The sequence below is a fragment of the Coregonus lavaretus genome (genome assembly GCF_964263955.1).
Source record: "Coregonus lavaretus genome assembly, chromosome: 2".
NCBI lineage: Eukaryota > Metazoa > Chordata > Actinopteri > Salmoniformes > Salmonidae > Coregonus > Coregonus lavaretus.
The window spans coordinates 72,481,810-72,504,703 of record NC_139989.1 but is presented as its reverse complement, the minus strand read 5'-3'; the positions used below and the strand labels follow the sequence as shown (position 1 = coordinate 72,504,703).

The window sequence follows — 22,894 nt, the reverse complement described above, 5'->3', positions numbered from 1 at the left end:
AGAGAGTGTTCCAGAGTAGAGAGTGTTCCAGAGTAGAGAGCGTTCCAGAGTGAGAGAGTGTTCCATGGTAGAGAGTGTTCCAGAGTAGAGTGTGTTCCACAGTAGAGAGTGTTCCAGAGTAGAGAGTGTTCCAGAGTAGAGAGTGTTCCATGGTGGAGAGTGTTCCAGAGTAGAGTGTGTTCCACAGTAGAGAGTGTTCCAGAGTAGAGAGTGTTCCAGAGTAGAGAGTGTTCCATGGTGGAGAGTGTTCCAGAGTAGAGAGTGTTCCAGAGTAGAGAGTGTTCCAGAGTGAGAGAGTGTTCCAGAGTGAGAGAGTGTTCCATGGTAGAGAGTGTTCCAGAGTAGAGAGTGTTCCAGAGTAGAGAGTGTTCCAAAGTAGAGAGTGTTCCAGGGTAGAGAGGGTTCCAGAGTAGAGAGTGTTCCAGGGTAGAGAGTGTTCCAGAGTAGAGAGTGTTCCAGAGTAGAGAGTGTTCCAGAGTAGACAGTGTTCCAGAGTAGAGAGGGTTCCAGAGTAGAGAGTGTTCCAGAGTAGAGAGTGTTCCAGAGTAGAGAGTGTTCCAGAGTAGCAACTGTAATTGAGTACTGACAGTGTCTGCTGTGGCAGGTGAGAAGGTGCAAATTACCTGAGAAATATCTAATCTCTCAATGTTCTAATCTCTCAATGTTCATCTCAAAGTGCACCAAATTCATGCATTTATCTGTTGAAATGCCCTGAACCCCCATACTGGCTTTGTCTTCAAATCCTAGAAAAGTCCCTGGACAGGCCTCACTCCAGTCACAGCTACAACCACCACCACCGACTACCACTACTGCTACCTCTGGGAGAGAGGAACTTCTACCCCTGGAGAGAGAGGAGCTGCTACCCCTGGGGAGAGAGAAGTTGCTACCCCTGGGGAGAGAGGAGCTGTTACCCCTGGAGAGAGAGGAACTTCTACCCCTGGAGAGAGAGGAGCTGCTACCCCTGGGGAGAGAGAAGTTGCTACCCCTGGGGAGAGAGGAGCTGTTACCCCTGGAGAGAGAGGAGCTGATACCCCTGGGGAGAGAGGAGCTGTTACCCCTGGGGAGAGAGGAGCTGTTACCCCTGGGGAGAGAGGAGCTGTTACCCCTGGGGAGAGAGGAGCTGTTACCCCTGGGGAGAGAGGAGCTGATACCCCTGGGGAGAGAGGAGCTGTTACCCCTGGGGAGAGAGGAGCTGCTACCCCTGGGGAGAGAGGAGCTGTTACCCCTGGGGAGAGAGGAGCTGCTACCCCTGGGGAGAGAGGAGCTGCTACCCCTGGGGAGAGAGGAGCTGCAACCAGGAGAGACTGCGACCCTGCTTGGGAAGAGCTTAACGATTGGTGATTGTTGGGGCATGTTTGGCAGGAGCTTCTGTGATGAAGACTGCTCAACTTCAGTTATGAAGACTGTTCAACTTGCCGATGTTTCACGATATGCCATGGCCGTCTCAGTAACCAGGTCTCAACCCCATTGAACACTTATGGTCGATTCTGGAGCGGCGCCTGAGACAGAGTTTTCCACCACCATCAACAAAACACCAAATGATGGAATTTCTCGTGGAAGAATGATGTCACATCCCTCCAATAGAGTTCCAGACACTTGTAGAATGTATGACAACACATCTACACCAAGGAGCATTGTTCTGGTGGCTCATGGAGGCAAAACGCCCTTTTAAGACACTATGTTGGTGTCTCCTTTATTTTGGCAGTTACCTGGAGACAAAACGCCCTGTTAAGACACTATGTTAGTGTCTCCTTTATTTTGCCAGTTCCCTGTAGGTGTATGTCACTCATCACTGCAATCCATCTGTTCTTGTACTTTATGCTGCTCTACATTGACATAGATTTCACACAATCATGTCTCTTACATACATTCTAATGACTCAAATTAATTAGTTAGTACTGTAAAATAATATTTCTTGGAACTTATGAGTCAAGGAAATGTTTCTGTACATGTCTGTTTTATTCAGTTAATTGTTTATTTGTTCCATTGGTTTGCTGTGTGTGTATCTGCGCGTGTGTGTGTGTGTGTGAGAGAGAGAGAGAGAGAGAGAGAGAGAGAGAGAGGAGAGAGAGAGAGAGAGAGAGAGAGAGAGAGAGAGAGAGAGAGAGAGAGAGAGAGAGAGAGAGAGAGAGAGAGAGGGGGGGGGAGAGAGAGAGAGAGAGAGAGAGAGAGAGAGAGAGAGAGAGAGAGAGAGAGAGAGAGAGAGAGAGACAGAGAGACAGAGAGAGAGAGAGAGAGAGAGAGAGAGAGAGAGAGAGAGAGAGAGACAGAGAGACAGAAAGACAGAGAGAGAGAGACAGAGAGAGAAAGAGCCTGACATGTAAATGAGTTGAGCAAACAAAAGTAACTTTCGACGACCAAATGATTATTCCGGACTCTGCTTCTGTTCAGAAGGTAAGACAACGATTGTTATGTGTATTAATATAGTTGATGATATTGTTATGTGTATTAATATAGTTGATGATATTGTTATGTGTATTAATATAGTTGATGATATTGTTATGTGTATTCATATAGTTGATGATATTGTTATGATATTAATATAGTTGATGATATTGTTATGATATTAATATAGTTGATGATATTGTTATGATATTAATATAGTTGATGATATTGTTATGTGTATTAATATAGTTGATGATATTGTTATGTGTATTCATATAGTTGATGATATTGTTATGTGTATTAATATAGTTGATGATATTGTTATGTGTATTAATATAGTTGATGATATTGTTATGTGTATTCATATAGTTGATGATATTGTTATGTGTATTAATATAGTTGATGATATTGTTATGATATTAATATAGTTGATGATATTGTTATGTGTATTAATATAGTTGATGATATTGTTATGTGTATTAATATAGTTGATGATATTGTTATGTGTATTAATATAGTTGATGATATTGTTATGTGTATTAATATAGTTGATGATATTGTTATGTTTATTAATATAGTTGATGATATTGTTATGTGTATTCATATAGTTGATGATATTGTTATGATATTAATATAGTTGATGATATTGTTATGATATTAATATAGTTGATGATATTGTTATGATATTAATATAGTTGATGATATTGTTATGTGTATTAATATAGTTGATGATATTGTTATGTGTATTAATATAGTTGATGATATTGTTATGTGTATTAATATAGTTGATGATATTGTTATGTGTATTCATATAGTTGATGATATTGTTATGTGTATTAATATAGTTGATGATATTGTTATGTGTATTAATATAGTTGATGATATGTTTTGTGGACAGTGTTATAATAGGCCTACTCTCCTTAACATGTTTTAAATATAAATTAGATGCGGGATGTGAATTAGTTCTGTTTCCATTTGTGTGCCCCAGGGTGATCACTCCTACAGTATCTAGAATCTAAAAGGGTTCTTTGGCTGTCCCCATAGGAGAACCCTTTGTAGAACCCTTTTTGGTCCTAGGTAGAACCCTTTTGGGTTCCGTGAAGAATCCTTTCCACAGAGGGTTCTACATGGAAGCCAGAAGGGTTCTACCTGGAACCCAAAAGCGTTCTCCTATGGGGACTGCCAGAGGACCCTTTTGGAACTCTTTTTTCTAAGAGTGTACTGTATCATAGGTCTATAGACTTGTCTTCTCAAAACAGGCTTAAAACACAACAAGCAACAACATTTTCTCTTTCTAATCTACTGTTAACTATTTTCACTCAGGAAGGTATGTTGTGTGAAAGAGATACAAATAAATACTGTGGAAAGACTGTGTGTTCATTACTGCCCACCGTAGCAAAACGTTTGGCAACAGAAATCGTTTAGGTCACGTTGTACAGCGTTTGGAGTAAACTGTTTATGCAACATTTTAAAACTGTTGGCTGCGGAGTAAACTAATGAATACGACCCAGGTAGTAGCCCACAACTCGGCTGTTGATGCCTGCCTCATGCTGAAACCTGAACTTAGCCTGAGGGGTGGACTATGATGCCAGCTAGATATACTGTTTTTTATAGCTTATCTACATTTCAGTTAGCTTCACATTCCAGATCAGACTTCACCCATAAGAATACACAGAGTGCTAGTCATCAGGAAGGTGCTCTCAGCAGAACTGAAAATATCTCAACGACTTGACATGTTTTGAATTCAGGCTACAAGGTGAGAATCTTTCCAGGGATTATTATAAAGTGGTAGAGAAATTAAATGTCTGGTGTAATTTTAGTCCAGTGAATGGAAGTAAAACCCTCAGACCTAACAGTCGACTTCTACTGAGACAGGTACGTGTCAGTTTAATCATACAAAATGGAGCTAACTGTATGTGGGCAAGTCAAATTCAATATATTCATATATTATAGTTCTACATTTAACTTTTCATATGATAAATGTAATTGTATCATAGTTCTACTATATTGTAGTGATCCTCGCTATATGAGCCACGTCACAATTCCAACCAAGTAACCCAATTGGCGCCAACGGCGCGATGCGTAGGATGGTTCGCTTCCCTGACCCGCTGTTCGCTACATTGGTGTCAGAAGTGGTATGGTGTCTGTGAGGCCATCAGAATTTATGGCCCGGACATGTGAGGGGTCTGAGTAGTCGAAGCACGGGACTTTTGTAGGGGACAGTGTGAGTCAGGTTACAATTCCCATTTCTGCGATGCGTAGGGTGTTTGCCTTTGGGTTTACCACCCTGCCCGCTGTTTTCTACACTATTGATATCATAATCTTCCCGACATCGTTTGGACACACCTACTCATTCTTTATTTTTACTAATTTTTACATTGTAGAATAATAGTGAAGAAATTAAAACTATAAAATAACACATATGGAATCATGTAGTAACCAAAAAAGTGTTCAACAAAAATATATTTTATATTTGAGATTCTTCAAATAGCCACCCTTTGCCTTGATGACAGTTTTGCACACTCTTGGCATTCTCTCAACCAGCTTCATGAGGTAGTCACCTGGAATGCATTTCAATTAACAGGTGTGCCTTCTTAAAAGTTAATTTGTGGAATTTCTTTCCTTCTGAATGCGTTTGAGCCAATCAGTTGTGTTGTGACAAGGTAGGGGGGTATACAGAAGATAACCCTATTTGGTAAAAGACCAAGTCCATATTATAGCAAGAACAGCTCAAAAAAGCAAAAAGAAATGACAGTCCATCACTATTTTAAGTCATGAAGGTCAGTCAATACGGAACATTTCAAGAACTTTGAGAGTTTCTTCAAATGCAGTGGCAAAAAACATCAAGCGCTATGATGAAACTGGCTCTCATTAGGACCGCCACAGGAATGGAAGACCCAGAGTTACCTCTGCTGCAGAGGATACGTTCATTAGAGTTACCAGCCTCAGAAATTGCAGCCCAAATAAATGCTTCACAAAGTTCAAGTAACAGACACATCTCAACATCAACTGTTCACAGGAGACTGTGTGAATCAGGCCTTCATGGTTGAATTGCTGCAAAGAAACCACTACTAAAGGACACCAATAATAAGAAGAGACTTGCTTGGGCCAAGAAACACGAGCAATGGACTTTAGAACGGTGCAAATGTGTCCTTTGGTCTGGAGTCCAAATTTGAGATTTATGGTTCCAACCGCTGTGTCTTTGTGAGACGCGGTGTGGGTCTCTGCATGTGTATTTCCCACAGTAAAGCATGGAGGAGGAGGTGTTATGGTGTGGTGGTGCTTTGCTGGTGACACTTTCTGATTTATTTAGAATTCAAGGCACACTTAACCAGCATGGCTTCCACTGCATTCTGCAGCGATACGCCATCCCATCTGGTTTGGTTTAAGTGGGACTATCATTGGTTTTTCAGCAGGACAATTACCCAACACACCTCCAGGCTGTGTAAGGGCTATTTTACCAAGAAGGAGAGTGATTGAGTGCTGCATCAGATGACCTGGCCTCCATAATACCCGACCTCAACCGAATTGAGATGTTTTGGGATGAGTCGGACCGCAGAGTGAAGGAAAAGCAGCCAACAAGTGCTCAGCATATGTGGGAACTCCTTCAAGACTGTTGGCAAAGCATTCCAAGTGAAGCTGGTTGAGAGTGTGCAAAGCTGTCATCAAGGCAAAGTGTGGCTATTTAAAGAAACTCAAATATAACATATATTTTGATTTATTTAACACTTTTTTGGTTACTACATGATTCCATATGTGTTATTTCATAGTTTTGATGTCTTCACTATTATTCTACAATGTAAAAAATAGTAAAAAATAAAGAAACAATGGTTTTGGGAAACAGCTTGGAGATTTAACAATACTCCTACAAAGGTTCTAACGATTGACTTAGCCTTCAGGTGCTTTTGGGAAACCGGGCCCAGATGGTCTCTTTAGGAAATGTTTTGAAAATATTTGGCCAAGGCTACATGCCCTGTTATTTGGACTTAAAACCGATTTGTAGGTGATCAATCCTGCTGCTGATAACCTATGTGAACTGATTTGAACCGGTTTAGGCTGGTCATCTAGGATATGTAGGCTATAGCTGAGGTATAGACCTCAATCTGCATATCACTAACAAACCACTATTATATATTATAACCTAGCCTACTTTACATAATATAAATCTCTTACTTGTTGCAAAAATACTTTCTGAATGTATCAATGATTTCCCCTCAGATCAATCATGCCCGTTTTAGCCCTTCTGTCTACATTCTCAGATACGTTTAGAAAATAACAGATTGAAAGAAATAGTCAACTTTTAACAAATACACATTAGCCTGAGAGAGTGGAAGGGCTGAGAGGAATGTGGCCTTGTGTTGCTGCACTGTCTATAACTACCTTAACAAACAGTAACAGGAAGATGAGGTGAAAGATATCAGTCACGACTACATGTTGTTACAGGCTTTGGTATTTCCATTTATATTTTGAGGTTGGACGTTAGCACGTTGGCCGCACCTCTTGGCGCCACCTCAATAGACAGTATGCTTATGCCTGTGCTGGCTTGTCATCTCTTTAGTCAGAAGGTTTCCATCTGTTATGTGATATTGAAGAGCAGCTGGTCCAGTGTTCTGCTTGTCATCTCTTTAGTCAGAAGGGTTCCATCTGTTATGTGATATTGAAGAGCAGCTGGTCCAGTGTTCTGCTTGTCATCTCTTTAGTCAGAAGGGTTCCATCTGTTATGTGATATTGAAGAGCAGCTGGTCCAGTGTTCTGCTTGTCATCTCTTTAGTCAGAAGGGGTTCCATCTGTTATGTGATATTGAAGAGCAGCTGGTCCAGTGTTCTGCTTGTCATCTCTTTAGTCAGAAGGGTTCCATCTGTTATGTGATATTGAAGAGCAGCTGGTCCAGTGTTCTGCTTGTCATCTCTTTAGTCAGAAGGGTTCCATCTGTTATGTGATATTGAAGAGCAGCTGGTCCAGTGTTCTGCTTGTCATCTCTTTAGTCAGAAGGGGTTCCATCTGTTATGTGATATTGAAGAGCAGCTGGTCCAGTGTTCTGCTTGTCATCTCTTTAGTCAGAAGGGTTCCATCTGTTATGTGATATTGAAGAGCAGCTGGTCCAGTGTTCTGATTGGCCTTAGAGATGTTAGAAGACTGGCACCTCTTTGTAGCTCTGCTTCTTTAAGTTGATGAACAAAGTCTTTCTGTCTTGTATCTCCCAGGGTTTGGTCTGGTTTGGTTTGGTTTGGTCTGGTTTGGTTTGGTTTGGTTTGGTTTGGTCTGGTCTGGTTTGGTTTGGTCTGGTTTGGTCTATTCTGGTTTGGTCTGGTTTGGTCTGGTTTGGTTTGGTCTGGTTTGGTCTGGTCTGGTTTGGTCTGGTTTGGTCTGGTCTGGTTTGGTCTGGTTTGGTCTGGTTTGGTTTGGTCTGGTTTGGTCTATTCTGGTTTGGTCTGGTTTGGTCTGGTTTGGTTTGGTCTGGTTTGGTCTGGTCTGGTTTGGTCTGGTTTGGTCTGGTCTGGTTTGGTCTTTTTTGGTCTGGTTTGGTCTGGTCTGGTTTGGTCTGGTTTGTTCTGGTTTGGTTTGGTCTGGTTTGGTATGGTCTGGTTTGGTCTGGTTTGGTTTGGTTTGGTCTGGTTTGGTCTGGTTTGGTCTGGTCTGGTTTGGTCTGGTCTGGTTTGGTCTGGTTTGGTTTGGTTTGGTTTGCTCCACTTGTTTTTTTACTCCATATTGTAAGTTGGAGGGTTTTTATTTCAGATGTCCTCGTCTGGAGCCACTCCAATGGGCGCTCATGATGGGAGTCTTTTAGGTACCACTTTCTTGTTGCTAGTCAACATTCAGTGGACACTAGGGATTGGTCGATTAATACCGGAGGTCTGATGCGCCGTTGCAGTTTTCAAAGCACTACTGATTCGACACAACGTATCAATGCTTGTATCAAAGTAACAATACTACGTGATGATGACGGTCGAAGCTTCGGATATCACACTTCCATGACAGGTCTCAGAAGAGCACTGACCTCTGCTGGAAGCTTTGTGTTTGTATCTATACTGAACAAAAATATAAATGCAACATGTAAAGTGTTGGTCTCATGTTTTATGAGTTGAAATAAAATATTCCAGAAATGTTCCATTCGCACAAAAAGCTTATTTCTCTCCAATTTTGTGCACAAATTTGTTAACATCCCTGTTAGTGAGCATTTCTCCGTTGCCAAGATAATCCATCCACCTGACAGGGGTGGAATATCAAGAAGCTGATTAAACAGCATGATCATTACACAGGTACACCTTGTGCTGGGGACAATAAAAGGCCACTGGAAAATGTGCAGTTTTGTCACACAACACAATGCCACAGATGTCTCAGGTTTTGAGGGAGCGTGCCATTGGCATGCTGACTGCAGGAATGTCCCCCAGAGCTGTTGACAGAGAATTGAATGTTCATTTCTCTACCATAAGCTGCCTCCAACGTCGTTTTAGAGAATTTGGCAGTACGTCCAACCGGCCTCACAAAATGCGAGAGATCTCACTGATTTCTCCCTGGTGCCAGTGCTTTTTTTTTTGTTGATGCAAAATCTCTTTCAAACACTGACCTCTACTGGACACCTTATTTATACATTTAGTTTGACGACTTCCAGTTTGTAGCCCCTGAATGGGAGCTCAGCAGGTAGGGACGGGGATTGGGATTTCCCATTGTTGTTTAAATCATTTGTTTTATTTAGTGTAACCTTTGATAATCTTCTGTATTTAGTATCCTAAATAATACCACAGATGCATCGTTTTTGAAAACATAGTGAACCTGGAGGCAAAAAGCGAACTCCACATTCTAACTAAATGTTGTTTATTAGCACTCAAATCTATCAATGGCATTTTCGGCACAATTTGGTGAAAGCCCCAAAACGTTCAGAAAGCCTCTGATTCCCATCACTAGTGGACACCCCCATGAGTGTCTTTCAGAACCCCTCCTAAAACCACCTGTTTCGTTTTGGTTGTTGTTAATGACTCTTTGTTAGTTCCTTCTTCTGTTTGAGAGACAATGTTTTATTTATTGTTGAGGAACGTAACAATGTTCCTGTGATACAATTAAATCACCCGACTATTTGGATATGTCTGTTAGTAAATGTTTTATTTCTAAGAGATCATGAGTAAAAGAGAACAATTGACATTCTATAATGAGTTGTCACTGTGTTCATCACAACCAACATGCTGCATCTCTGTTTAGGGGTCAGTGCTCTAAAATGAGTCTCTCTGGGGAGAGAGAGGAGGGGTTCCCTGCCTCTAAAATGAGTCTCTCTGGGGAGAGAGAGGAGGGGGGCCCTGCCTCTAAAATGAGTCTCTCTGGGGAACATGACACCAAAGCTAAGAGGTGAGATGACAATTTTATGAAGAATTTATTATGTTTATTTCCAAAACGCTATTTCCCAAAAAAATCACATTTGTGTTTTTTTAAATATAATTTATTACTAATATTATTTTTTCTCAGATTTTTAATTCATAGATTTTAAATGTGTATGCATTTTTTTGTTGTTGTTTGCAAAACACTACATTTCCATTGTTCAGCTAGAATAAAATGTTTATATCCTGTATATATGACTGTGATATGTGGTTGTCTCACCTAGCTATCGTAAGATGAATGCATTTACAGATGCCATATCTTAATTTCACCCAGTTTCTCTCAGCAGGAAAATAATCCTGCAGCAACAGGAAATGTGAATTATTATGTGGATTATAATTAATGGACATTTTTTGTAGGGGTTGATTCATTTTTCATTATAGCAAAATAAGTCAGACATTTTGAAATGGAAATTATAAACTTTAGAAGCCTTTTTAAACCTTGAATACATTTCCTGCTGTGTGGGAAAATTCATTTTCAAATTTAAAATGTAAAAAAGAGAAAAGTAAAAAGAATGTAAAGTAAAAGAGAACAATTGACATTCTATAATGAGTTGTCACTGTGTTCACCACAACCAACATGCTGCATCTCTGTTTAGGGGTCAGTGGTCTAAAATGAGTTTCTCTGGGGAGAGAGAGGAGGGGGTCCCTGCCTCTAAAATGAGTCTCTCTGGGGAGAGAGAGGAGGGGGTCCCTGCCTCTAAAATGAGTCTCTCTGGGGAGAGAGAGGAGTGGGGCCCTGCCTCTAAAATGAGTCTCTCTGGGGAATATGACACCAAAGCTAAGAGGTGAGATGACAATTTCATGAAGAATTTATTACGTTTATTTACAAAATAAATAGCTATCTTAAAATGAATGCACTTACTGTAAATCACTCTGGATAAGAGTATCTGCTAAATCAGGAGTTCTCAATCCGGGGTCAGTGGAGGTACTGCAGGGGTTCTGCAGCACCCTGACTGGACTCGTTGCAATGGAAGACATTTGATAGAATTTTCACGACACGACCACTTTACCTACTCTTCATTATTGCCTAATATAATGGAATGCATATTTTTTTAACCAATTCTGATGTTTGTTACAAGTGGAATTTTGACAAAATTACCATTATACCAACACACTCTTCACACCCGTTTAACAACTCTAAATAGCTTTGGCATAGTAGGCATCAAGTCCCTTGTCAATAATGTTGCCTACAACGTTGCATACAATGTTCATTTTCATCGAACACATATTTCGCCCTAGATGCCTTCAATTGACCAATTTATAGCCATGGCCAATTTAGGATTCTTTTTTAACAACGTGATGTTGCGCTCCAAAGGGATAACTTGAAATAACATGATGTAGGTAATTAAATAATCAAAAGAAAAACGTGTTTATTATACACTTAGAAAATAAGGTTCCTTATAGAACCAAAAAGGCTTCTATCACTTCTTTAATATATGGAACCACTAAAAGTTAGATATATTTTTGGGTTCAGTGAAGAAGAACCTCTAGTGTTCTGATCAACGAAAGGTGAATGTTTTGAGGATGTGAACCCAGCAGTCCTCCAGTGGTCAGATCAAGGCTGCCCGTTTTCTCCAGCACCCGGCCCGTGATTCGAACCAGCCACCTTTCTGCCATAGGTCCAACTCCTGCCACTGCTCCAACTCCTTAGCCGCTGGGCGAAAACCTGAGTTAATCTTCAGAAATAAGCATGAGTTAATATGCCAAAATTAAGACAAAATGCTATGCAGACATTAATGGTATCACTTATACATAATGATTATACATAAATCATTGCCAAAAGCACAAGACATACTGTTGCATGTAGGTCTATATTATTTATGGATTGATCATATAGAAATATAAAAACATTATTTTAACTACTCCAAAGCAATTACATGTGGTGCAGGAACCACTGACTCACTGCATTATTATATTATTATTATTATTTTTTATTTTTTTCACCTTTATTTAACCAGGTAAACCAGTTGAGAACAAATTCTCATTTACAACTGCGACCTGGCCAAGATAAAGCAAAGCAGTGCGATAAAAACAACAACAAAGAGTTACATATGGGGTAAAACAAAACAAAGTCAAAAATACAACAGAAATACATATAATATACAGTGTGCAAATTTAGCAAGTTATGGAGGTAAGGCAATAAAATAGGCTATAGTGCAAAATAATTACAATTTAGTAATAACACTGGAATGATATGCAAGAGATGGTGTGCAAATAGAGATACTGGGGTACAAATGAGCAAAATAAATAACAATATAGGGATGAGGTAGTTGGGCGGGCTAATTTCAGATGGGCTGTGTACAGGTGCAGTGATCGGTAAGGTGCTCTGACAACTGATGCTTAAAGTTAGTGAGGGAGATAAGTGTCTCCAGCTTCAGAGATTTTTGCAATTTGTTCCAGTCATTGGCAGCAGAGAACTGGAAGGAATTGCGGCCAAAGGAGGTGTTGGCTTTGGGGATGACCAGTGAGATATACCCGCTGGAGCGCAGACTACGGGTGGGTGTTGCTATGGTGACCAATGAGCTAAGATAAGGCGGGGATTTGCCTAGCAGTGATTTATAGATGGCCTGGAGCCAGTGGGTTTGGCGACGAATATGTAGTGAGGACCAGCCAACAAGAGCGTACAGGTCACAGTGGTGGGTATTATATGGGGCTTTGGAGACAAAACGGATGGCACTGTGATAGACTACATCCAATTTGCTGAGTAGAGTGTTGGAGGCTATTTTTTAAATGACATCGCCGAAGTCAAGGATCGGTAGGATAGTTAGTTTTACGAGGGCATGTTTGGCAGCATGAGTGAAGGAGGCTTTGTTGCGAAATAGGAAACCGATTCTAGATTTAACTTTGGATTGGAGATTCTTAATGTGAGTCTGGAAGGAGAGTTTACAGTCTAACCAGACACCTAGATATTTGTAGTTGTCCACATACTCTAGGTCAGACCCGTCTAGAGTAGTGATTCTAGTCGGGTGGGCGGGTGCAAGCAGCGTACGGTTGAAGAGCATGCATTTAGTTTTACTAGTGTTTAAGAGCAGTTGGAGGCTACTGAAGGAGTGTTGTATGGAATTGAAGCTCGTTTGGAGGTTTGTTAACACAGTGTCCAATGAAGGGCCAGATGTATACAAAATGGTGTCGTCTGCGTAGAGGTGGATCTGAGAGTCACCAGCAGCAAGAGCGACGTCATTGATATACACAGAGAAAAGAGTCGGCCCAAGAATTGAACCCTGTGGCACCCCCATAGAGACTGCCATAGGTCCAGACAACAGGCCCTCCGATTTGACACATTGAACTCTATCTGAGAAGTAGTTGGTGAACCAGGCGAGGCAGTCATTTGAGAAACCAAGGCTATTTAGTCTGCCAATAAGAATGCGGTGGTTGACAGAGTCGAAAGCCTTGGCCAGGTCAATGAAAACGGCTGCACAGTACTGTCTATTATCGATCGCGGTTATAATATCGTTTAGGACCTTGAGCGTGGCTGAAGTGCACCCATGACCAGCTCGGAAACCGGATTGCATAGCGGAGAAGGTACGGTGGGATTCGAAATGGTCGGTTATCTGTTTGTTGATTTGGCTTTCAAAAACTTTTGAAAGGCAGGGCAGGATGGATATGGGTCTGTAACAGTTTGGATCTAGAGTGTCACCCCCTTTGAAGAGGGGGATGACCGCGGCAGCTTTCCAATCTCTGGGGATCTCAGACGTTACGAAAGAGAGGTTGAACAGGCTAGTAATAGGGGTTGCGACAATTTCGGCGGCTAGTTTTAGAAAGAAAGGGTCCAGATTGTCTAGCCCAGATGATTTGTAGGGGTCCAGATTTTGCAGCTCTTTTAGAACATCAGCTGTCTGGATTTGTGTGAAGGAGAAGCGGGGGGGGGGATGGGCAAGTTGCAGCGGAGGGTGCAGAGCTGGTGGCCGGGGTAGTGGTAGCCAGGTGGAAAGTGCCTATGATGCCTATGATGAGAATTGCAGGCCTCTCTCATCTTTTTGGGTGGGGGAACTTGCACAGTTGGTGGCTGACTAAATACTTTTTTTCCCCACTGTATATACATACATACACACAAAAAAGTGCTATATATATAGATGACTCCCGTTTTGGCATGTATTTATTGTATGGTGCAGTACCAGTATGGCCACTAGAGGACACCACTTGCCTGTTTTAATGTTGTGACGTTGCTTCACTTGTCTTCTACTATGGTGGCCTCGCGCTATGGCAGTTTAGAAGAAGTCTGCCAAGACAACTGTACAAGGCTGAACGAAGCAACTAGATAAATACCTTATTCCCAAGGTAACGATTCCGCCTGCACTGATCTGTCTCGTATCTCGCAAAGAGTAGACTCCCGAGTGGCGCAGTGGTCTAAGGCACTGCATCGCAGTGCTAGCTGTGCCACTAGAGATCCTGGTTCGTATCCAGGCTCTGTCATAGCCGGCCGCGACCGGGAGACCAATGGGGCGGCGCGCAATTGGCCCAGCGTCGTCCAGGGTAGGGGAGGGAATGGCCGGCAGGGATGTAGCTCAGTTGATAGAGCATGGCGTTTGCAACGCCAGGGTTGTGGGTTCAATTCCCACAGGGGGTATGAAAAAATAAATAATGTATGCATTAACTGTAAGTCGCTCTGGATAAGAGCGTCTGCTAAATGACTAAAATGTATATGTAATGTAATGAAAGCATGGCCAGCCGTAGCAAAATGCTTGTTGAAATTCTCGATTATTGTAGATTTATCGGTGGTGATAGTGTTTCCTAGCCTCAGTGCAGTGGGCAGCTGGGAGGAAGTGCTCTTATTTTCCATGGACTTTACAGTGTCCCAAAACTTTTTGGAGTTAGTGCTACAGGATGCAAATTTCTGTTTGAAAAAGTTAGCCTTTGCTTTCCTAACTGCTTGTGTATATTGGTTCCTAACTTCCCTGAAAAGTTGCATATCGCGGGGGCTATTTGATGCTAATGCAGTACGCCACAGGATGTTTTTGTGCTGGTCAAGGGCAGTCAAGTCTGAGGAGAACCAGGGGCTATATCTGTTCTTAGTTCTGTATTTTTTGAATGGGGCATGTCTATTTAAGATTGAGAGGAAATTACTTTTAAAGAACAACCAGGCATCCTCTACTGACGGAATGAGATCTATATCCATCCAGGATACCTGGGCCAGGTCAATTAGGAAGGCCTGCTCGCTGAAGTGTTTTTGGGAGCGTTTGACAGTGATGAGGGGTGGTCGTTTGACCGCGGACCCGTTACGGACGCAGGCAATAAGGCAGTGATCGCTGAGATCCTGGTTGAAGACAGCGGAGGTGTATTTAGAGGGTAAGTTAGTCAGGATGATATCTATGAGGGTACCCATGTTTACGGATTTAGGGTTGTACCTGGTAGGTTCGTTGATAATTTGTGTGAGATTGAGGGCATCTAGTTTAGATTTAGATAGTATTATCAAGACACCTGCTGTTAACTCTTAACTGGTTAGGACAGCTCATGAGGTGTCCTAAATATCTACCGACTAGGTGGGACTAGAGGCTTCATGCATAGCTTTAATTTATACCCATAAGAGTAGAAGTCTTTATTCTCAGCACTTATACGACCAATTTTCTACTCTGAGACACTTTGTGGATATGGGCCCAGATCTCAAAATATTGTTGTAAAAAAACTTTGAATGTTTGTTTTACATAATAAAAAAAAATGCAATTTACTAATGTAAGCCACTGTAAAGACTGGGTTTAGTTTATTGTGTTGCACTGCTCATGTCCGCGTTCTGGAACTGCCCGTGTCCACGTACAGAACTGTCCGCGTCCACGTACGGTTTGGCTCCAAGCATATTGTCCAGTTACGCACAGCGTCTGCCGAGTAGCGCAGTGGTCAAAGGCACTGCTCTAGAGATCCTGTTTTTTTTTTTTTTTTTACATTTTTTGTAGGGGTTGATTCATTTATCATTATAGCAAAATAAGTCAGACATTTTTAAATGGAAATTATAAACTTTAGAAGCCTTTTTAAACCTTGAATACATTTCCTGCTGTGTGGGAAAATTCATTTTCAAATTTAAAATGTAAAAAAGAGAAAAGTAAAAAGAAAGTAAAGTAAAAGAGAACAATTGACATTCTATAATGTGTTGTCACTGTGTTCACCACAACCAACATGCTGCATCTCTGTTTAGGGGTCAGTGGTCTAAAATGAGTCTCTCTGGGGAGAGAGAGGAGTGGGGCCCTGCCTCTAAAATGAGTCTCTCTGGGGAGAGAGAGGAGGGGGGCCCTGCCTCTAAAATGAGTCTCTCTGGGGAGAGAGAGGAGGGGGGCCCTGCCTCTAAAATGAGTCTCTCTGGGGAATATGACACCAAAGCTAAGAGGTGAGATGACAATTTCATGAAGAATTTATTACGTTTATTTACAAAATAAATAGCTATCTTAAGATGAATGCACTTACTGTAAATCACTCTGGATAAGAGCATCTGCTAAATCAGGAGTTCTCAATCCGGGGTCAGTGGAGGTACTGCATGGGTTCTGCAGCACCCTGACCGGACTCATTACAATGGAAGACATTTGATAGAATTTTCACGACACGACCACTTTGCCTACTCTTCATTATTGCCTAATATAATGGAATGCATATTTTTTTAACCAATTCTGATGTTTGTTACCGGACTCATTACAATGGAAGACAGCGTTGTAGGCAACATTATTGACAAGGGACTTGATGCCTACTATGCCAAAGCTATTTAGAGTTGTTAAACGGGTGTGAAGAGTGTGTTGGTATAACGGTAATTTTGTCAAAATTCCACTTGTAACAAACATCAGAATTGGTTAAAAAAATATGCATTCCATTATATTAGGCAATAATGAACAGTAGGTAAAGTGGTCGTGTCGTAGCCGGCCGCGACCAGGAGACCCATGGGGTGGCGCACAATTGGCCCAGCGTCGTCCAGGGTAGGGGAGGGAACGGCCGGCAGGGATATAGTTCAGTTGGTAGAGCATGGCATTTGCAACGCCAGGGTTGTGGGTTCGATTCCCAAGGGGGGCCAATATTTAAAAAAAGAATACAAAAATGTATGCACTCACTAACTGTAAGTCGCTCTGGATAAGAGTGTCTGCTAAATGATGTAAATGTAATAAACAAGACATCAGTTTTATTTTTCAAATGTGTTTTGAACTGGGTGACCTAGTAACCCCTAACCCCTAATCATAATTCTAGGGTAGGGTAAGGTAGAACACTTTTAGAAACTATTTTAGTAATAATATTATGTTAGTAAATACAATCATAGTATTAAATAGCGTTTTGATTATTTTGTTAATCAAAACCTGTTTACGCATTTTGCTTTTTATTGTTATTTTATTATATGTAGAATTGCAAGACAGAACACTTGATAAACAAGAAACGTTAGATTTATTTTTCAAATGTGGTTTGAACTGGGTGACCTAGTAACCTCTATGTGAAAGTCTAGCAATTGGCGTGGGATAGGTGGGGCAGATTTGAGACTGATCTAAGGAATTAACTAGAAAAATACACTTTATTCTCAGCTGCCTCACCAATGTCTGTACGTGAATTAATAACTTTTAATTGCTAAATATTTCCAATAGATGGAAGCATAAGACCATGAAACATCAGTTATAGGCTACAAGCAGCAATATGATTGACATAAAATAGCATGCAACCAAAGACTATATGTCCCATGATTTTCTAAAGCGGTGACTCATTACTTTAGTTAGCTATATATCTCGTATTAGGCCTGTGATGCTTTTGGAAGAGCAATTAATTAGTGACTATAGCAGGTGTTGAACCACTGGTAAATAATCACTAGTCAGATGCTCCAACCTCAACCCTAGTATACATGCATTTTAAAATATCTAATATTGCGATTAAACAACCTCGGAATAGATAAGACAAGAGTGCGTCTTCCAGCCCGCCAATGAATTACATCATGCAACCCTCCCGGTTAGCAAATGTACCTCAACATGCCCCTCGCTTGTGCTAGAAGGCAGAGTGCTCGCTGCTGGTTGATGAATCTGACAATTAATGTACAAGGAAAATATGTTTTTCTCGACCAGAGGTGACTAAATTAATGTTCAGGCTTATTGATAATCGTTATAGTAATGAAGTATAATTTCAAAACATGAGCATAAAAACAGATAATAATAAACATGAATCATCATTATATTATTTCACAGTAATCTGTTAAATGCTTTTTCAGTCGTTCCTCTTGCGTTAGCAGTGTGGAAAGGGACAGTAAAAAGCGTGTGCAGGAGTTTTCCTGTGAGGGGGGAGTGGTGGTGTATCCAGGGAGAAAACTAAACTAACCTTCTAAAATGTCATTCATGGTCTTATGCTGCCATCTATTGGAATTATTTAGTAACTGCAGTAGTACTGAATAAAGTGTATATCCTTACTAAAGTATTAATTACTCAGAATTGCAAAATATGACATTTTCTAGTTCATTTGACCACTTACAACCATAACATAACAATTTATAGCATAACAAACAATGAAACTGACATAAACCAAAAACACCATACATTTAGTTAACTATATATATATATACTATTTATTTAGATGGGTGACATTATCTGCCAAAGTAACACCACTGTAGATAAAGAAGAGCTCTCCAGTAGGTGAACCAAAACATTCAAAGGCCATTTTCTCAAAATTGAGGTTACAAGTTTATCATCTTTCAAAGCAGAATTACTTTCCCATTGTTTCTCAACTGTAGTGTATGATATACCTTTTTCTAGCTGAGTCTCTACTTTTATCCAATGTTTGACTGTGTAAAACCTAGCAGTACTACTTATTTCTCTGAGAGTGAGGCATACATATATTATTACAGTATAAAACCTAGCAGTACTACTTATTTCTCTGAGAGTGAGGCAGATATATTATTACTGTGTAAAACCTAGCAGTACTACTTATTGCTCTGAGAGTGAGGCAGATATATATATTATTACTGTGTGAAACCTAGCAGTACTACTTATTTCTCTGAGAGTGAGGTAGATATATAGCATTTTGCAAAAAACATGATTATTTGTCTCTCTGAAATGAAACCATCAAGTGATAGATTTTAAATAATCACATGTCTGTCATTGAACAACCATGCCATGATTAGCTACTGAAAAATCACACCAATCTCTTTCATAATTTCTTTAAACAGTAAAAGCTAATATACGAACATTTCTGAAAACGGATATATAGCGTTTTGGAATGAAACTCTTGTTTCCCCATCCGAGCTCAGAGTAGATGAGAGATGTAATGTTTGTCTCTGTTGTGTTGAAGCCCAATCAAGCAGGAGAGACCAGCCTCCCCTGTACCCAGCTGTGTGTCCATGAAGAGTGACAAGTCTATGGAACAACCTCTAAACTTTAGAGAGGGAGACTTTTCTAGTGAACAAAGGTAAGAAGAACTCATGGGTCATGGTCAGTGAGTTAAACAACACTGTCTCTAGTCATTTCTCCTCTCCCATTTTCCCATTTATGTTGGTGCTGTCATCTTCAGGACAGGAATACCGGCTTACTTAACGGAGTAATAAACACATTGCTTTATTTATTGTACATTTCTCATAGGGCATGATTGTACCAGTGTAAGAACACAATTTAATAACATATTAGTCTATATGTTAACATCCCCACTTGCTCTTATACTGTACAAGTGGTATTCAACCTAACTATCAACACATTTAGCTTACAGTTATACATCTCACAAATGTCAGTTTACATTCCAAACATATAACCCAATAATTTTTCATTTTTGACCTTCGTTACAAGTTTAGTCAAAGCATCTGCAACCATGTCTGCCGTTGGACAATATTCAATACTTATTTTACCATCACTGAGTGCAGATCGAATGAAATGATATCTGATGTCGACATGTTTACATCTCTGACGACATACTGGGTTCTTTGACAGATCAATTGCACCTTGGTTATCATCAAAGATTGTTACTGGTGCATATTGGCACTCACTATCCATCTGGCCCAATAACTGTACAAGGTACAAACTTTCTTGTGTAGTAGCAGCCAGTGCCATGTACTCTGCATCACATGTAGATAAAGCTACTGTTGGCTGCTTCTTAGACCTCCATGAAATAACAGGTCCACATTTAGTTCAACTAAAACAATAACCTGTTATGCTTCGTCTGTCACTTTGATCTGCTGCCCAATCAGCATCACTATATGCTACGAGGTTGAGTTTTTCCACCCCCTTTTTGTAACACAACTCCTGATTAATTGTCCCCTTCAAGTACCTCAACACATGTTTAGCTGTTATCCAGTGTTGCTCTTTTGGTTCTGATAGGTATTGTGACAGCTTGCTGACAATCCAACTGATATCCGGTCTTGTACATGTCATCACATATATCAAGCTGCCTATCACTTCACGATACCTTTTTGAATCAATAGGTTCACCATCACCATCAAAGTTTTGTTTTTGTTCACATGGTGTTGACCTTGTTTTACAGTCTGACATACCAAACCTTTCCAGTACCTTGGTTATGTACCTTGTTTGGTTCATCTTTATTTTCCCTTCACTTTGTGTAAAATCAATGCCTAGGAAATGTCTAAGCCTCCCAAGATCTTTCATCTTACATTTTTCACTTAACATTTATTTTACACTTGTGAGTGCGCCTTGGTCCGTCTTTCATAACGATCGTGACAGAAGATCCCACCAAAATAGGACCAAGCAGCGTGTGCAGGAGCAAACGCCGGGTATGGAACAGGAGGTGACGCTAGTGGATGTCCTCCTCGGTTGGGGGAAAATCACTGAGGAGGAGGCCGTCCGCTACCGGAGGGCGATGAGGGATAATACCGAATAATGCAGGAGAGGAGAAACGGCGCCAACCGTGCCGTCGTCGGACAGGCGAGAGGCAACCCCAATAAAATTTTTTGGGGGGGCACACGGCGTGGACGACGAGGCAGCAGGAGGCAGCGACAGGGCGTATCTGCAGACTAGGAGAGGAGGCCACCAGGTTACGGGGGCTATTGGTCCAGAGGGAGCAGGAGTTATTCGGTCAGAGGGAGGAGCTACAGGAGGCTATAAGGGAGAAGGAAAGTGTAGAGGCACGGCGAGAGGAGCTGGTTAGGCAGCAGAGGGAGCGGAGGTTTATGAGGAAACCCAGTCCCGCTCCTCGCACCAAGCAAGTGGTGTGTGTCACCAGTCCTTCCGGCCCGTTCCTGATCCCCGCACTAAGTCAGTGGTGCGTCAGCCCAGTGCGGCCCGACCCATTCCTACTCCCCGTACTCAGGCTAGGCAGCATGACACTGGGCAGGTTCCGAGTTAGGCGGAGCTGCGTACTGTGCCGCGAGTGATCCGGCACAGTCATGTACGTCCTGTGCTAGCACCACGCACGTGTCGTGCTAAGGTGGGCATGCAGCCAGGACGGAGTGTGCCGGCTCAACGCTCGTGGCCTCCAGTACCCCTCCTCGGGCCCGGATATCCTGCGCCAGTGTCATGTGCTGTAGTGCCAGTACGAGTGCACAGCCCTGTACGTCCTGTGCTGATGCCTCACACAGAGTGTGTGGAGATAGGCATTCAGCCAGGACGGGTTGCGTCAGCTCTTCGCTCCAGGCCTCCAGTCCGTCTCCACAGTCCAGTCCGGCCTGTTCCTGCTCCCCGCACCAAGCCAGTTGTGCGCGTCGCTAGCCCGGTCCGGCCTGTCCCTGTCCCTCGCACCAATCCTGTGGTGCGCGTCGCCAGCCCGGTCCGGCCTGTTCCTGCCCCTCGCACCAAGCCAGTGGTGCGCGTCGCCAGCCCGGTCCGGCCTGTTCCTGCCCCTCGCACCAAGCCAGTGGTGCGCGTCGCCAGCCCGGTCCGGCCTGTTCCTGCCCCTCGCACCAAGCCAGTGGTGCGCGTCGCCAGCCCGGTCCGGCCCGTTCCTGCTCCCCGCACCAAGCCAGTGGTGCGCGTCGCCAGCCCGGTCCGGCCTGTTCCTGCCCCTCGCACCAAGCCAGTGGTGCGCGTCGCCAGCCCGGTCCAGCCTGTTCCTGCTCCTCGCACCAAGCCAGTGGTGCGCGTCGCCAGCCCGGTCCGGCCTGTTCCTGCCCCTCGCACCAAGCCAGTGGTGCGCGTTGCCAGCCCGGTCCGGCCTGTTCCTGCCCCTTGCACCAAGCCAGTGGTGCGCGTCGCCAGCCCGGTCCGGCCTGTTCCTGCTCCCCGCACCAAGCCAGTGGTGCGCGTCGTCAGCCCGGTCCGGCCCGTTCCTGCCCGTTCCTGCTCCCCGCACCAAGCCAGTGGTGCGCATCGTCAGCCCGGTCCGGCCCGTTCCTGCTCCCTGCACCAAGCCAGTGGTGCGGGTGTCCAGTCCGGCACGGCCCGTGCCTGTTCAGGCACCGGTCAGCTGCTCCACTCCGGAGCCAGAGCAATCCGCTTCACCGGGGTCCGGTCCAACTCCAGTCAGTGGATCCACTTCGGAGTCAGAGCAATCCGCTCCACCGGTGTCCAGTCCAGCTCCGGCCAGCGGCTCCAGTCTGGAGCCTGTACGGTTGGATCCACCGTTGTCGGGTCCAGCTCCAGTAAGCGGTGCCAGACCAGACCAGGAGCGCAACGGGGAGGTGGAGAGTAAGTGGTGGTCACGCCCGGAGCCGGATCCGTCTCCGAGGGGGAATGCCCACCCGGCCCCTACCCTCTTGTGTTTGTGTGGCGCGGTCGCAGTCCGCGCCTTTGGGGGGGGGGGTACTGTCACGCCCTGGCTCTGGGGACTCTGAAATGTTGAGCCAGGGTGTGTAGCTTCTATGTTGTATTTTCTATGTTGGCCGGTTGGTTCCCAATCAGAGGCAGCTGTGGCTCGTTGTCTCTGATTGGGATACAATACTTAGGCAGCCTGTTTTCACCAGTTAGTTGTGGGATCTTGGTCTGTATAGGTTTGTGTTGGTGAACCTTTTGACTTCACGTATCATTTTGTTGTTTTTGTTGTATAAGTTATAGTACTCATTAAAAGATGTACGCATTTCACGCTGCGCCTTGGTCCGTCTTTCATAACGATCGTGACATTTATTTTCCCATAAGGGGCCACATCAGCAATAAACTTCTCAGTAGCTTTTACAGTATCACTCTTTGCTTTTTAGGAAATACACAAAAACTGCCCCTGAATAATCATCCGTAAATGCTAGAGTATATCTGAACCCATCTTTCGCCTCTGGCTCAATAGGGCCAGCCAAATCAGTGTGCACAAGCACAAAAGCTGCTTTTGCCTTT

At 42.9% G+C, this 22,894-nt stretch overlaps 1 protein-coding gene across 1 annotated transcript in view; it reads left to right on the top strand.

Annotated features, from left to right (window-relative positions):
- Positions 1 to 4,006: 4,006 nt before the first annotated feature.
- Positions 4,007 to 22,894, top strand: part of LOC311140324 (NACHT, LRR and PYD domains-containing protein 3-like) — a 39,772-nt gene continuing 20,884 nt past the window's right edge. Inside the window, exons 1-5 of the mRNA XM_084175336.1 lie at positions 4,007 to 4,141; positions 9,583 to 9,726; positions 10,352 to 10,540; positions 15,883 to 16,071; positions 18,984 to 19,100. Of these exons, the coding sequence (XP_084031462.1) occupies positions 9,599 to 9,726; positions 10,352 to 10,540; positions 15,883 to 16,071; positions 18,984 to 19,100 (623 nt within the window). The 5' untranslated portion in view covers positions 4,007 to 4,141; positions 9,583 to 9,598. The remainder of the gene's footprint in view (positions 4,142 to 9,582; positions 9,727 to 10,351; positions 10,541 to 15,882; positions 16,072 to 18,983; positions 19,101 to 22,894) is intronic.